The 16,648-nt window shown below is 46.0% G+C and overlaps 1 protein-coding gene across 2 annotated transcripts in view; it reads right to left on the bottom strand.

Annotated features, from left to right (window-relative positions):
* Window positions 1–16,648, bottom strand: part of LOC136632637 (acylphosphatase-1-like) — a 34,933-nt gene that overhangs the window by 1,557 nt on the left and 16,728 nt on the right. The window contains exons 2-11 of one of the 2 annotated variants that reach the window (XM_066607667.1): window positions 13,741–16,095; window positions 13,422–13,514; window positions 13,292–13,356; window positions 12,857–12,961; window positions 12,706–12,778; window positions 11,832–11,903; window positions 11,642–11,747; window positions 11,411–11,570; window positions 11,313–11,336; window positions 767–845 (exon numbers count right to left, since the gene is read on the bottom strand). In XM_066607667.1, coding sequence (XP_066463764.1) covers window positions 767–845; window positions 11,313–11,336; window positions 11,411–11,570; window positions 11,642–11,747; window positions 11,832–11,903; window positions 12,706–12,778; window positions 12,857–12,961; window positions 13,292–13,356; window positions 13,422–13,514; window positions 13,741–16,036 — 3,073 coding nt within the window. In that variant the 5' untranslated portion in view covers window positions 16,037–16,095. Of the gene's footprint in view, window positions 1–766; window positions 846–11,312; window positions 11,337–11,410; window positions 11,571–11,641; window positions 11,748–11,831; window positions 11,904–12,705; window positions 12,779–12,856; window positions 12,962–13,291; window positions 13,357–13,421; window positions 13,515–13,740; window positions 16,096–16,648 lie in introns of those variants that run through there. The other variant, XR_010793188.1, reaches the window with a different exon arrangement.

Genomic DNA, 16,648 nt, shown 5'->3' with positions numbered 1-16,648 from the left:
CATGCTCCATTTTACTGCGGATCACGCGCGGATGGGCTCCTTTCAACTCATTGCTTATGATCTCACGCAAGCAATAAAGAAATCAAATTAATGGTGACCCGCAGTGCATCCGCGCCGATCGTATTTTTCTAGTGGACATGAGGCCTAAGTCTCCTTCACTTTTGCCTGTACAGTGTCCTCAAGAAACCCTGGATATTGGGTCTCATCTGCTTTATAGAGATGAGCAAATCCTCATAGCCCTGAGCACTTCTAGAAGGGAACACAGTAGCCATCACTAACTGTACAGACTGAAATATTGTTTCTTAATAAGCTACAGTATTCACACATATGGTGAATGTCACATCAACACTTTTAGGCCATTGGAACATAAAACAGCCAATCCTACTCTTGGGGTATGTTCAAGAGTTTAGTGAGGCTGTACAAGCTCCAGAGTGAGTGGTCGCCTTTAGGCTGTTTGGTCAGAAATATCGTCTATGTCCAATTTTCAGATCGAACAGTTAGTGTATGCTCAGGGGCTTTTTTTTCTACTCTGAATTTTAAAAATGCAGCATGTTCTAGTCTTATCAGATTCTCGGACACAAATAGCACATGTACATGGACAGGGATTGATTTACGCTCAAGAATATGTGTGTGCAAGAAGCCGTATTGGAGGAGGGATTTAGATATCACTCACCTGGAGCTGGACATTAAAGGCTATTTCTACTAATAGAGGAAGCATCCCTCTGTGGAATATGTTAAATCCCCCATAGAATGAACATGTTCTCACCGTGACAGGCCTGTGATGCCAGAACCTTGAAGACCGTTCCTGGGACAGCCCCGTTTCCAGCACCTGGCACCTGCAACAACTAAGAAAAAAAATACAGTCTACTTACTCTCAGACTTCCCACTATACAAGCCATGGCCTTAGTCTGCCAATTCTAAAGCTATATTTCTGAACTAGCACTATAATAATATTGGTGTATTTCTAAAAAAATAAAATCAGGCACCTAGAAGGAGTGGTCAAAATCAAATGAAGCTGGGGGCGTGGCCTGATGCAGCGGAGGAAAGTCGTGTGAAGGCTAGCTCCGCTCTAACGAACCCTCAAAAGCAACTTCTAGCGACCGCAGCCCAGTGAGATCGTGCAGAGGAACTACTCACACCTGGCAGAAGAAATGCCGAAGAGAAGAAATTCTAAAACACCGCTTACCAAGGTGTCAGACTTCTTCTCCTCCCGGAGCTCGGCGAGGCCACAGCGGAGCTCCCAAGATGGCGCCGCTCCGCTCACATGCTCCGGCGCCGGCGGGGAAGAGCGGCAATCTCCTATATATCTCTCGGAGGAAGCAAGCCAGCAAGCTGCCAGCGGAGTGAGAATGCGAAAGAGACATCCGAAAGGTCTCCTTCAAGAAGGGGTGAGTGAGGAAAGTGAAACACTGCACACTATAACGGCAGGCCCATCCAAGATGGCGCTGAGTCCATCTCAGTCTCCATCTATTTCCTTACACTCCTCCCCCTCCACTAGCCCTGAAAAGCAAAGACCCTGCCTTTCCCCTTCTCCAAACGCCTGTCAGCAAAAATTACAATTTGGTGAGGAGCTTCTTTTGAATGTTCCATCCTCTGGCGCACCGGCATCAGAGGACTTCATCAAGAATATGATATTAGCCCTACACAGCTCCTTACAGAGAGATATCCAAGTTATGTCATCTTCCGCAAATAAATCTATACAAGAGCTGGCAGTACGTACTGACCATGTGGAAGCAAAAATGGGCGAAATTACTGCATCACACAATAGCCTGATTGATGCCCATTATACGGTAGAAGAAGAAGTAGAAGCTATTAAGAATAAATTGGCTGACTTGGAGGATAGGAGTAGGAGGAACAATCTAAAGATAAGAGGCATTCCCGAAAGTGTTCCTCAGTCAGAATTAAAGCAGTTCTTCGTCAGGCTAATAAAGTCAATTCTACCCAATGCTAATGATCAGGACTGTATAATTGATAGAATTCACAGGCTAGCTAAACCAAGCTTTTTGCCGGATTCCGTACCAAGAGACGTGATCGCTAGGCTACATTTCTATCACATAAAAGAAGACCTGATGCTAGCAGTTAGACAAAGTCGCTCTCTACCACCTGCTTACGCCAACATAAGCTTATTTGCGGATTTGTCACAAGCTACAATAAAAGCCAGGAGAGCCCTTTCGCAAATAACATCATCCCTTCGATCTGCGAACGTTCCTTACAAGTGGGGTTTCCCAACAAAAATTCTAATTCACAGAAACAATGCTTTACACGTTATTTCCTCCCCGGAAGCAGGGAAAAAGATTCTACAGCAGTGGAACATTCCGTTACTAGATGAGGCGTCTTCGTCCAGGTATCCTATTTCCAACAAAGGACCCAACAGAAGAGCGCTGCCGTCAACCCCATCGGGAGGAGAGGCTATCAACCTGAAGTAAGAGGCATGTCTCGAGAGACTGTGTTCACAAATACGTGAGTAATTGAGGGTTCTGTTCCACAAGGCGGACTTTTACCCCCCCTCATTATTCACCAGGTTAACCCTGATAATCTACAGATATTCTTCTGTTTTATGTCACATGATCTTTTCCTGTCTAACAGTGCCCAACTAAAGAATATGGTACATAGGGGGAGACATGTGACTGTTTTTCTACAATATGCATTATATGTTATGTTTGATGTTTGTATTGCCAGAAATATTCCCTACAATAGGCTTTTTGCAAAACAATTTCATGTCCATTAAAATTCTTTCACAAAATGCCAAGGGGCTTAATACTCCCTTCAAGAGGGCAATGATCTGGAGAGAGGCAAAAATAAACAAGGCAGATGTTCTGTGTGTGCAGGAAACACACTTCACCGAACTTGCATCATCCAAATTCACAAATAAAAATGTTCCCCAAATTTTCTCTGCTACGGCACAAAACAAAAAACATGCGGGGGTAGTCATAGCCTTTAGGGAGGGGTCTCACTTTTCAGTGAAAAATAAAATAATTGATTTGAAGGGAAGATTCATCATCCTTCAAGGTATGCTTAACGAGACCCCCCTTACCATAGCCAACATTTATGCTCCGAATAGCTCCCAAATCTCTTTTCTAAATAAAATAATGAGAAAAATAAAGAAAATTCAGTCAGGGAAGTTAATTATCTGCGGGGATTTTAATATTATACCAAACAAAGAAATGGACTCAACAGCCAGCCACAGGACAGCACCTACCTTGCAACCATGGCTTCATAGGGAAGGCATGTACGACGCCTTTAGATGCCTCAACACTTCCTCTAAAGCAGTGGTCCCCAACCTTTTTGGCATCGGGGCCCGGCTTCCAGCAAGACCATTTTTACAAGGCCCGGCAGGGTTGGGCGGGACATGGGCGGGGCTTTGGTTATATGGGGCGGGGTTATGAAGGGGGTTGGAGTTTAGTGCATTCTTATTTAATTATGACATTTAGAATGTCCTGGCAGTACACACATAGGGCAGTATATAGTCTATCCACCCCCCCCCCCCCAGCGCACACATAGGGCAGCATATAATTTATCTGCCCCCCCACCCCTCAGTAATAGACAGCCCCCACCTCTCAGTAATTAGCAGCCCCTCCCCCTGTAATAAGTAGCCCCCCCCAGTAATCACCATCCACCCCCGTAATAAGCAGGTCCACCCCCCGGTAATAAGCAGGTCCACCCCCCCGTAATAGGCAGGGCCCCCCCACCCCCAGTAATAGGCAGCGCCCCCAGTAATAAGTAGCCCACACACACCCCCAGTAATAAGCAGCCCCCACAGTAAGCAACCCCCCCAGCAAAAAGCAGGTCCCCCCAGTAATAGGCAGCCCCCCCAGTAATAAGCAGCCCCTTCCCCTGTAATAAGTAGCCCCCACAGTAAGCAACCCCCCCAGTAATAAGAAGTCGTCCCCCCCCCCAGTAATAGGCAGCCTCCCCAGTAATAAGCAGCCCCTCCAGTAGTAAGTAGCCCCCACCCCCCCAGTAATAGGCAGCCCCTTCCCCTGTAATAATTAGCCCCCCCCCCCCCAGTAATAGGCAGCCCCTTCCCCTGTAATAAGTAGCCCCCACCCCTAGTAATAAGCAGGTCCTCCCCCAGTAATAGGCAGCCCCCCCGGTAATAGGCAGCCTCCCCAGTAATAGGAAGCCCCCCCAGTAGTAAGTAGCCCCCACCCCCCCAGTAATAGGCAGCCCCTTCCCCTGTAATAAGTAGCCCCCCCCCCCCCAGTAATAACCCCCCCCAGTAATAGGCAGCCCCCCCCCCAGTAATAGGCAGCCCCTTCCCCCTGTAATAAGTAGCCCCCACCCCTAGTAATAACCAGCCCCCCCTAGTAGTAAGCAGCCCCCCAACCCATATACTTACCTCCTCCCCCTGCTGTCACTCTGTCTGCTTGCCCTGACGTCAGCCCGGAACGCTTCCTCCCCGAGTCCTCTCCTGCGGAACTAATGAGCAGGGGACTCGGGGAAGAGAATCCTGGCTGCACAGACGTCAGTGTGTGCGCCGGGATTAGCGCGATTACCAGCGGGGAGCTGCGGCGCCCCCGCTGGTAATCGCTTCAGTGGTGAGCGGCGTCCGCACGCCGCGGGCCACAAAACACAAGGCTGCAGGCCGCATTCGGCTCGCGGGCCTTGTGTTTAGAGCAAAATTTCCCGGCAGTTCTACGGACCGGCGCTAAGCATCCAACGGCCCGGCACCGGTCCGCGGCCCGGTGGTTGGGGACCCCTGCTCTAAAGAGTTCACGTTCTTTTCACCCAGGCATAAAACATTTTCCCGCATCGATCTATTCATAACTGACAGGTGGACCCTTCCATCCGTAACAGAATCCTCTATAGGATTAACTACATGGTCTGACCACTCCCCAACCAGTATAACTCTCAAAGTGGGCCCCCCTTTTAATCCTACTAGAATTTGGAGAAATGATACAAATTTATTTAAAACACCACTCGTCCGGGAACAAATTAAGCAAGCTCTACTAGAATACTTCAACTTAAATGAGAACTCTGAAACAAGTAATTTTACTGTTTGGAATGCCCACAAGGCGGTGATCAGGGGAGTTTTAATTAAACTCAAAATTATAGAGAGGAAAAACAGACAAGCCAAAATAACCTCCCTTTTAGGGAGAATTCAAAAACAGGAAGAAAAGGAACAAAAATTCCCATCCCAAAATATTCATTCAGAGTTGATTGCACTAAGAAAAGAACTAAGAAACGAACTTCTGGAAAATTACAATAGAGGTCAGAGATACTCAAAAGCTAATTATTACTCCAATATAGACAAACCTTCGAGATTGATGGCAAAGATGGCCAAAAAAAAGACAAATAAAAGCCAAAATCCCATTCCTAAAGTGCCCAACTAACCCTAATATGCATATATCCCATCCGCAGCAAATTGCGGAACAATTCCAAAAATTTTATGCGAACCTATACAATTTGAGGGACTGCGGGGAGACTCCTCAACCCACCCCTGAGATCATAAAAAAGTTCCTAGATAGCATATCCTTGCCTTCGCTGGGTCCACGCAACACTGACCTAAATAAACCTATTTCGGTGAGTGAGGTTAACAAAGCAATAATACTTTCTAAAAGCTATAAGTCCCCAGGCCCAGATGGCCTATCGAATGAATATTATAAATCCTTTGCCCCTGTTCTGTCACCTCGGCTAACCTCCATATTCAATGACTCTATGGCTAAAAGTGAGATGCCTGAAGAAATGCTACAAGCCATTATTATTACGCTACCAAAATCAGGTAAAGAACCTACAGTACCAGCGAATTTTAGACCCATCTCGCTTCTGAATACCGATGTCAAACTATATTCAAAAATATTGGCCTTGCGTTTGCTGGAGGTATTACCAGAGGTTATACACAGTGATCAGACAGGGTTTACTAAAGGTAGGAATGCAGCTGATGGTGCGCGTAGAACCCAGGACCTGTTGGGGATCATGGACTCGAGTCGGACGCCTTCTCTCCTCCTTTCCCTGGATGCAGAGAAGGCGTTCGATAGGGTCCACTGGGAATTCGCCTTCGCGGTTCTCCAGAGGTTTGATGTGGGTGGTAACTTCTTACAGGCGGTTCGGGCCCTCTATGCGAGACCTTCAGCGAGGATATTGGTTGACGGTGCTTTGTCCTCCCCTTTTCATATAACGAACGGCACCCGGCAGGGCTGCCCCCTCTCCCCCCTACTGTTTGTGATGGTGATCGAACCTCTAGCGGAATCAATCAGGGCAAATCTGAAGATTAAAGGCATACCTAACAACATAAGACAGCACAAGATAGGGCTTTTCGCTGATGATGTTGTGCTGACCTTGGAGGATCCCTTAAATTCACTGAGGGAGGTACGAGATAGCATTGCACGTTTCAGCGCTGCTTCTTATTACAGGCTTAACTCAGATAAGTCACTGATTCTAGGGATAAATATCGACAAAAAATTGAGGACAGACATCCAAAAAGAATTCCCATTTAAATGGCCAGCGGAACTATCATACTTAGGGATCAAGCTATGCCAATCCAAAACTGATATTATTCCATCTAACGTAAACCCACTGTTTTATGCATTAAACACAGAATTAACCAGTCTAGCAAAAAAGGAGTTCTCCTGGGTCGGGAAAATAATTTTGTACAAAATGATGTTCCTCCCGAGGGTTCTGTACTTATTCCGAACGCTGTCCTATCCTATCCCGAAACAGTCAGTCATTAGTTTCCAGAAGCAGCTGCTATCATTCATTTGGGGGGGAAAGAGACCCAGAGTTGCAGCATCGATTTTATATCTACGCAGAGATCAAGGGGGTCTGGGCGTTCCAAATCTCTGGACATACTACCAAGCAATAGTCGCTGGTCAGGCTGGGGTGTGGTTGAGAGAACCTCGGTTCCCTCCTTGGGGCCACATAGAAAAATACATAAACCACAATAGACCTCTGGGGCTGCTCATTATTGCATCTATAATAGAAGCACTCTACCCTCATATCAGCATACACCTATTAAAACGAGATCTTTCTCCAATGATGGCTAAGACTGTGCAGTGCTGGAAAGACCTAGCACATAACTATAGAACTGCTCCCAGAACAAGTGCCATTCAACTTCCCATTGAAATTCTTTTGTATTATATTCAAGACATTAATATAAAGGAATGGAACAGAAAAGGAATTAAATGGATAGTAGACCTCTTCGAAAGAGGTAAAATACTCACCTTTGATAAACTTCAAAGGAGGTTTGACTTACCGAATTCAGAACTATTTACTTTCATAAAAGTTGCCTCCTTCCTAAACAGCTCGCATTTGGAGAATTGCTTCATACCTACACAACTAGAAACATTGCTCCAGAGAGCTGGCTCCGGCCAGCGCCTACTGACCAAAACAATTTATGATTGTATTTCGGGAGGTATGAACAAGGGAAAAAAGATGCACTTAATAAACTGGGAACAGGATTTAAACAAGCGTTTTTCCCCGGCTCAGTGGCTGAGAGCCTTTAATTGGACGAACAAGGCCACCCTCTCGACTGGCCTACTCCAGACCCATCAAAAAATCATATCCAGGTGGTATTACACGCCTGTAAGATTGGCTAGAAGTTTTGGAGGGGTGGACAGCAGATGCTGGAGAGGTTGCGGAGATGAGGGCTCTTTATATCATCTATTTTGGACGTGCCCGCTGGTCCAACCTTTTTGGAGGGAAGTCTTTAGTATGATACGGACCATAACAGGAGTGGAGGTGACGAGATCCCCACAAGTGGCTCTCTTGTTTGTGGAGTGCGAGTCTATACCTCCAAAAAATAGGAAATGGATTTGTCATTTCCTGTTGGCAGCAAAAAATATGATTGCAAAGAAATGGAGGTTGGTTACTCCCCCCACAGTAGCAGAGGTACTGGATATGATAACAGATCATTATTACTATGAAAGAATTCAAGCAAAAAATAATAATTGTTTACATAAATTTAACGAGGTTTGGAAATTCTGGCAAAAGTTCAAGTTTTAATGTTGTTCTAAAGTTTGGAGATATATAAGGACTCAGAATTTATAGTCTAATAAAGCATTCAAATTTTCTTAACAGAACGTGGAAATGTTGAAATTCTCTGTTCAAATAATAACTGTCTTTATTGATGTTAAACCTACTTAACAAAGCAAATCTTCATCCAGGCACAGTTGAAATTGTATGGTGTACACAATTTTCTTTGTAAATGTCCTGAGGTGGAGTTCATTGACTGACAATACTTCGCTACGTTAAAACGAGAGTAATTAGAATACATTGTGTACGAATACTTGGACAAATTCTGTGAGAAATGATTGTAATGTTCATTTGAAAATGTTTAATAAAAATTATTTGGAAAAAAAAAAAAAATCAAATGAAGCTTTCTATGTTGATATAAGTAAGTAATTACAACATCAGAGCAAAGGGATAATTTATTGCAGAAAACTGAACCCTTGAAGGGAGGCTCTGGTACCCTGTTGTACCACCTCTAGCTTGTATACAAGATGTGATACGGGTGGGCATGGAGGCTCTAGTACCCTGTTGTACCGCCTCTAGCTTATATACAAGATGTGATACAGGTGGGGATGGAGGCTCTAGTACCCTGTTGTAATGCCTCTAGCTTGTATACAAGATGTGATACCGGTGGGCATGGAGGCTCTAGTACCCTGTTGTACCACCTCTAGCTTGTATACAAGATGTGATACGGGTGGGCATGGAGGCTCTAGTACCCTGTTGTAATGCCTCTAGCTTGTATACAAGATGTGATACCGGTGGACATGGAGGCTCTAGTACCCTGTTGTACCACCTCTAGCTTGTATACAAGATGTGATACGGGTGGGCATGGAGGCTCTAGTACCCTGTTGTACCACCTCTAGCTTCTATACAAGATGTGATACAGGTGGGCATGGAGGCTCTAGTACCCTGTTGTACCGCCTCTAGCTTATATACAAGATGTGATACAGGTGGGGATGGAGGCTCTAGTACCCTGTTGTGCTGCCACTATCTTGGATGTAAGATGTGATACGGTCAGGCATGGAGGCATACAGGCTCTGTATGGTATCCTGCGGCATATCGGTCCACATTTCCTGTAACTGAGCTTCTAGATTGTGAGGGCTGTCCAAGTTGGTGTCCCATACATGTTCTATTGGCGAACGGTCAGGCCACGGAAGTGTGGCAATATTGTGGAGACATTCCTGTGAAACCCTTACTGTGTGCCTCCAAGCATCATCTTGCTGGAAAATGCCTGTTTGAAGCCGCCATGAGAGGAACACATGTGGCTGCAGGATGTCCTAAACATATAGCTGAGCTGTCATTGTCTCTCATACCACTACTAGGGGTGACCAACTGTTGTATGCGATGGCCCCCCAGACCATCACACCAGCAGTGGGGGCAGTGTGCCGCTCCACAGCAAAGGCAGGATTAAGGAGTTCACCCTGAGGTCTGCAGACACAAACGCTTCCATCGTCAATGCCCAAAGTAAACCATTCCTGACACCAATGCAAACAGGAGAGGCGGTAAGTAGGTGCTTTGAGACCAAATGTCCTTCAGTATGGCAATGGTTCCAACAAGGATCTGTAACAATGTTGCCACATGTCTCTGGGTGGCGGACAATGAAACAGTGGGAGCTGCTAGCTCAACACAAGCAGAAAAAGAGGTCAACTACACGCAAGCAGCCTCTGAGAGCCTTTTTATAGACCAAGGGTGGAACTACTTTTAGGGTCATCTAATCACACCCCAACTCTGATCATTTGTAATATCCGCCTGAGATGTAACTGCATGCCGAGTTTTGCAGCAAAATAACAATTTCTTCTTGGTGCTGGATTTTTTTTTTTAATGACAAAGTTTTCGTAACCCTCATCCTTCCCCATCACCACAAAAAGCACAAAATGAAAAGCTAAATTAGCCCCTTCCAGCTTGTTTCTTTTTTCTGTCCTCTGGCAAGTTTTTTTCATTGGACCAAACCTGTAATGCAGCCTCTTGAAGTTTGCATAATACCTTTTGTCAACCATTATTACAAACTTATTTCATTAAAATTTCCTAGACCACAAGAGCAGAAATAATCCAATATTGTGTCGCTCTCAAAGATCGCTCATAGAGTGCATTCAGACGACCATATATCGGCTGGGTTTTCACGCCCAGCCAATATACAGCGTCCCTCTCTGCAGGGGGAGGAGGCTGGAAGAGCCGGGAGCAGTGCTCTGAGCTTCTGCCTCCTCTCCACTCCCTTTCCGCCCCTCTACACTATTTGCAATAAGAGGAGGCGGGGCGGGGCTAAGTTCTGGGAATTAGCTCCGCCCCTGCCCCGCCTCTCCTCATTGAAAATAGTGCAGGGGGGTAGAGCACTGCTCCCGGCTCTTCCTGCCTCCTCCCCCTGCAGAGAGAGACGCTGTATATCGGCTGGGCGTGAAATCCCAGCCGATGTACGGTCGTCTGAATGCATCCATACAGTCATATTGCATATTTCGGTCCATGAATATGCAGCATATCAATGCCCTGATTTCCTACCTAATGGTGTTTTATTACATGAATAAAAAGAAAAAAAAAACAGAAAATCACATTGATTTTTGTGCAAATATGCAGCGAATACACAGGTTCCATGCATATTTGTACTGGGTATGTATGTACACCCATTCATTTCTATGGACTATTTTGGTGCATAATACACACCAAGATATGACATGCTGCATTTTTTTTCACATGACTGAAAGTCGCATGAAAAATACGCAGCTGGGACTGAACCTATTTAAAACAATGGATACTGTTGCTTGTGTAATATGCTGCATATATACAGCCGTGTGAATGAACCCTTAGGGCTAAGGGAAAACAAAGTAACGTTAGAAATTAACACTTAGAAGGGAGCTATTCCCTAGCTTGCAGAAACTGCAAATCTAAAGAGCAATATACATTATGTGAAGTGCTTCTACCTGTTGTGCTCAGACCCTAGGCCCCAGGCGGTGTGCAGCATTCAGTGACATCACTGCGCAGACCAGCTGTGCGGCGCGAGCACGCTGGAGCGGCCCCTTCAACGGGACAGAAGAGGCAGACTGCGCAAGCACGTCTAATCGAGCCAGGAGAAGGATTCGGTCGGCGCTAGGGAGACGGGGACGCCAGCACAGGGGGGGACCCCCTGTAGGTAAGTAAATAACTTCTGTATGGCCAATATTTAATGCACGATGTATATTACAAAGTGCATGTATATGGCCATACAGAAGTGTTTAACTGTACTTTATTTTGCGGGACAACCCCTTTAATTTTTTTACATTTTCTGTTATGAAATATCTGCGTTTTGGATCCCCCTTTAAACTCAGATTGTCATTAATTTTCCAACCTGTTTCCAGAGAGCCCCAGGATCTGCACAGGCGACTCCAGGCACTCACCTGCACTTGTTCCTGGAGATATTCCTGGGGAAGAGAAAGACAGTGAGATGTGCTTGGTGGTCCCAACTTCATCTTCCCCATGCATAAATAATAATCACCTCTACAATCTTATTGACCACTGGTGTCCTGCCTCGCTGCAGTTCATTGGCTTCTCTCTCCACGAAACACAAGGGAATCTCACTGACCAAAACACAGGGGCTCCCCGTGGCAGGGAATGAGAGCGACAGACCAGCTCTCCGCAGTGCTGCTGCTCGTGGCCTACAGGAGGGGAAGGACCCGTCATGGCAAGTATTTCACACAGCAGTGACACTGGTAGACGTGCTAATTACCTAAGGACACGACAATCTTCCTCAGACAACTGGATTTCTAACGCCGGCTCCACAGCAGAAACCTTCAGATGTCTCTTGCAGGCTTCTGAGGAGCTCTCAAAAGAGTCTACAGGCCAAGTGAAAAAGTCACGTGAGCATACAGTTGGTGGCTAGCTATTGTTATTAACTTGGATCTAGCTCAGAAGGATACCTGTAATAAGCTGCTCCAGGCGCACCCGCTCATGTGCTGCATGCTGGTCCACTAATACCAGGAGATGGCCACCTACACAAAAGAGATGTGCATCACACAGTGCTTGCTCTCCTCACTCACCTTCTAGGTGCTCTTCTTAAGGAGAGAGGATACCCCTCCCGACCCACTGCACACTCGTGAAGGGCAAAAACCCAGAAACAGCTGTATGTGTATGGTTTTCATTTTTTTAATTCTTAATCATAAAGCCTCGTGTAAAGGGTCAGACATTGATTTGCAGGAATGCAGCCATCCAAAAGGTGGTGCTGCAGAGGCGTTATTCCATCGTTCTTAATCACCAAAAACCAGACAGCAAATTAATGACTTGCTCGTATAATGACTTCGTATAGACCTCGGAGGCTGTAGATCAGTGCGTCACCACTAGGAGGAGACATCTGTAATAGAGAGAAGCGAGTCTACTCAGTAAGGCAGTGACTCGAGCGAGCATCGCATCGCATCGCATCGCTCTTCTCGAGTAACTGCTTAGTGATCTGAGCAAGCTCGGGTGGGCTGCGGGGGGGGGGGGGGGGGGGAGAGAGATCTCTCTCACTCTTCCTCCTGCTCCGCCCCCTGCAGCCCACCCGAGCCTGCTTGGAACACTAAGTAGTTACTCGAGAAGAGCGATGCTCACTCGAGTAACTGCCTTACCGAGTAGGCTCACTCATCTTTAATCTGTAACCTTCATGTAGCAGGTTGGGGATTCAGCAGAGCCAGGACAACACATCACTAATCCTTATTACACGCTAAACTCTGCAGGTAGCTTGGAGGGGTGGGGGTGTCACTCCTTTACATGTGACCTGCTCCTGGGGCAGGAAAGGATGTGCACACCTGTACTTACCTGAAGCTGCTTTCTGCCCAGTCTCTGAATTCATCAGGCAAGCTATGAACTTACTGTCCACCTGCTGCAGCACCTGTAAAGAGGAATTCACTACTGAGCAGGTGTTGTATAACCATCCGACTCATCCACCAATATAAGTCATACCTCTTACCTTCATGCTGTGCACCATTTCTTTGGTGAAACGATAGGGATATAGGATGTTGTGGATCTTCACCGAAAGAGCATTAGAACATTCCTGGCTCACATCCACAGCAAGCTGAAAAAAATCATGTCAGAGAAGTGAAGCTGCTCTACCCAGCGTCATTATAAGGCATGGTGCACATTCTAGACTGGCATATGCATGGACAGAGTCCTAACTGGGCTGGTGCAGATTCAAGATGTACGAAGTCTTGTCTGGGATTATTTATTGATCTTGCACTGAGCAGGGGGTTGGACCCGATGACCCTGGAGGTCAGAGCAGATTCTAGAATGTGCAAGGAATGGCCATATAAATATCTGCAGAGTATGGGAGGAACCGAACTGGCAGGCCGGTACATGTATAGTACAATAAGACACCCTGTGACGGATAACATATCACTACACTCACCGCTGGATGTCGCACATACACAGGGTTTTTCCATTCTGCGTACAGTAAGGACAGGGCGCCATTATCTGCAGAAGAAAAGATATTTATTACCTTGCCTATCAGACTCGAGAAGCGGAGTGGCCATTACTACCTGTCTGTTCGGCAGGGCCTCTCTCATCACACGGCCTGGGCAGGAACGGTATAATGGCCTGACTCTTAAAAGGATGACACTGGTATTGGAAGCCTAGAATAATAAGAACAGAAATCATCCAGAAGTTCCCCTTGACACATAATGGGAGGGAGGCGTAAATGCTTCAGTCACACATCCTTTCTACATTGGTTTGAAGAAGCGTTCACACTTTTTGAAATGTTTTTCTTGTTAGTTTTGGTTCAGGTTAGTTTAATCTACTCTTCCAAATTTTTTGTTCGTGCTAAAGCATAACATCCACACCCAGTACTTGTATACATACCGTTGCTGCAGACTACATTTACTGCCATGTTGGAGAGGTCCTTGGTGCAGGCAACCTTCTTGTCCACAATGGGGGCGCTATAACTGCTGAGCCCTGTGGTGGTGTTGATGAAGACATTTTTACCTAGAGACTCTTCATAGCATTGTAACCATTTGTGGGACGTGGATCCATCTGGAGAATTCTCAGACGTTTGGCCACCTTGGTCGAGTGCTGCTTGCTGCTGAAAGGGAAATTGAAGGCCACCATCTTCACAAATATTGGACACTGGGGGTGTGCTCGGGGTGAGGTTATGCCCCCCACCCGATGAAGTCTCCTGCATGTTTTTTAGCATGCACAGTTTTGTTGTTAATGTCGGGGTACATTGTGGATTCTGGGATTCGCTTTGCTTTAAACCCACAAAGTCTGATAGCGTTGCGGGGGTCTTCTCTGGATTAGTGGTCAATACTGTTGACCTCTGTTCTTGGTTTTCTTGGATGCTAGCTGAAGTGGGCATGCCTGTGCCAACACAATGCTTCAGAGAGGTGAGTTTAGTATACCCAGGGCGTTTGCAGAGTTGGGATTCTTGGCAATCTCTGGCTGCAAGGCAGCGCTTTCCATACTGTTTTCTAAACCTGTCTAGAGTCCCCCCCAGGCTGGTGGCTGCGCTCAGATGGATGTGTGTGAGCTCTGCGCCACATTTATGGTTTTCACTTGACATCGAATATTGAGTCTTTGGAGATATCAAAGTAATCTTACAAGCAGCAGGTTTATGGATGTCCCTCTGGAGAGGCTGAGATCCAGTACTATGGCTAGCAGGGTTTTGGGGTTCAGATGAAATGGTATTTTTATTGATGGTTTCTTCACAGGACACAGTGTTGGGCACCATTACTGTTTTGTGTATTGTGGAGGTGGCAGGTGGTGCGAGGAGGCTTCCACCATGACTCTCTGTTATCTCTTGTGCATCAGATACTTTCTTTCCCTCATCACAAACAAAGTCATATGACTTGATGAGTGTCTCGGGGACGTCTGTCGGTAAGGACGCCAACTGACGGTTTTCAGGGACTGCTTCATAATTCTGTTCCCCCAGAGGAGGTGTTGGAGATCCCGCTTCTGTGACGACATTACTCCTAAGTACAGACTTGGATCTCAGATTAACTGAATCAGAGGTATGTGAGGTGCCTCTGCCCGGATCCTGAGGGGGAACCAGCTGGTCACCCGCTTCATATGATAAATTATAGTGATGTTTTTGGCTGAATTCAGCAACATCATCTTTTGATGGCTCTAAATATAGGTTTTCCTTCTTAAGAAAACTCCTCAGCCCCTGTTCCACACACAGCATCACCTTATCCCAGTCCTGGAATTCTATCAATGTCTTATCAGGCTGAAAGCAAATGTCATACTCCGACATAGGACACTGAATGTTAACCACAAAGATGCCATAATAATTAGCAGCAGAGCGGGTGCAGCTGCTTCTCAACCTGCAGATTGAGCTCTCTCTCCTAACGATAAAGTCAATGAGTTTGTGTAACTTGGTTTTTAATACAAGTCGATTGTTAACATACAAGAACTGCATCGTCCTGTTGTAGTGTCCCTCACAACTGATGAGTCCATGCATTGTGTACCCGCTGTGTATGTGCCACACCTCCCTGAGGCTCTGACTTCTGGATAGTCCATAGATCTGGCAAAATCGAGAACATGAGTCCTTGGTTTTGGGCAACTGGAGCAGCACAGAACAAACTGCATCATTTCTTAAGGAAAAAGAGATGGATGGCTTCACTAAAGAGATGGCCTCCACCCTCTGACGGATTCTCTCCAGCTCCAGCACTGGGTCCAGACATTTTCTACGGACGGGCAGATTGGAAAACAGGTTGTAGATCGTAATTGTTGTCCCAGCACTTGGTCGCGGGCTTTCTGCTTCCACAACGTCATGGGGCTTTCCATTCCGGAAGAGTCTACTGAATGTTTGATTTGTACCTTTGTGCTTTGAGCAGATCTCTACTACGCTAGCTGCGCTGACCATACTTGCAATAGCTTCTCCACGAAAGCCATAAAACCTCAAATTTTCTAAGTCCTTTACAGAGTGACATTTGCTTGTAAAATACCTTATTCCCACCCGTTCCATATCTTCATAGCACAATCCACAGCCATTGTCTACCACCTGCACGTTGAAGGTTTCCAAGTCAACACGTACTGCAAGACACGTGGCCTCAGCATCTGCACTATTTAGAAGAAGCTCTTCAACACACTGCGCCACCGATGTAATGGCCACCCCTGAGCGCAAACGACACTTTACGTCTTCTGCCAAGGCACGAATCATTGAGAGAATGTGGTAAGGAAAGGTTCAGTCAGCTTTTATCAGAGGTCAGATTTTCTCAGCTGTAGAGCAAGGAGGATGAAGAGTCAATACATAAAATGTGAGAACTTTCCTCTACATCCCTGACTAATGATAGTAGGTGCATCACTATATATCACCACCATCCACACACCTTACACTACATTAACAGCTGTTCCATCTATTACTGCTGACAACCAGCCTGTGTATCATGTCTGAGAGGTAGTCACAGCCCCGCCCCCTGTTACTGACATCACTGAGTATAATAGTAATATAATTACATAGTGATCAGACATGAGATCCACACATCTTATACTACAGTAACATCTATTAGTGCTGACAACCAGCCTGTATATCATGTCTGAGAGGTAGTCACAGCCCCTCCCCCTGTTACTGACATCACTGAGGATAATGGTAATATAATTACATAGTGATCAGACATGAGATCCACACATCTTATACTACAGTAACATCTATTACTGCTGACAACCAGCCTGTATATCATGTCTGAGAGGTAGTCACAGCCCCGCCCCCTGTTACTAACATCACTGAGTATAATAGTATTATAATTACATAGTGATCAGACATGAGATCCAC

The sequence above is a fragment of the Eleutherodactylus coqui genome, chromosome 6 (genome assembly GCF_035609145.1).
Source record: "Eleutherodactylus coqui strain aEleCoq1 chromosome 6, aEleCoq1.hap1, whole genome shotgun sequence".
In the NCBI taxonomy this organism is placed as follows: domain Eukaryota; kingdom Metazoa; phylum Chordata; class Amphibia; order Anura; family Eleutherodactylidae; genus Eleutherodactylus; species Eleutherodactylus coqui.
Note: the sequence above shows the minus strand (reverse complement) of the source record. Positions and strands in the feature narration are given on the sequence as shown.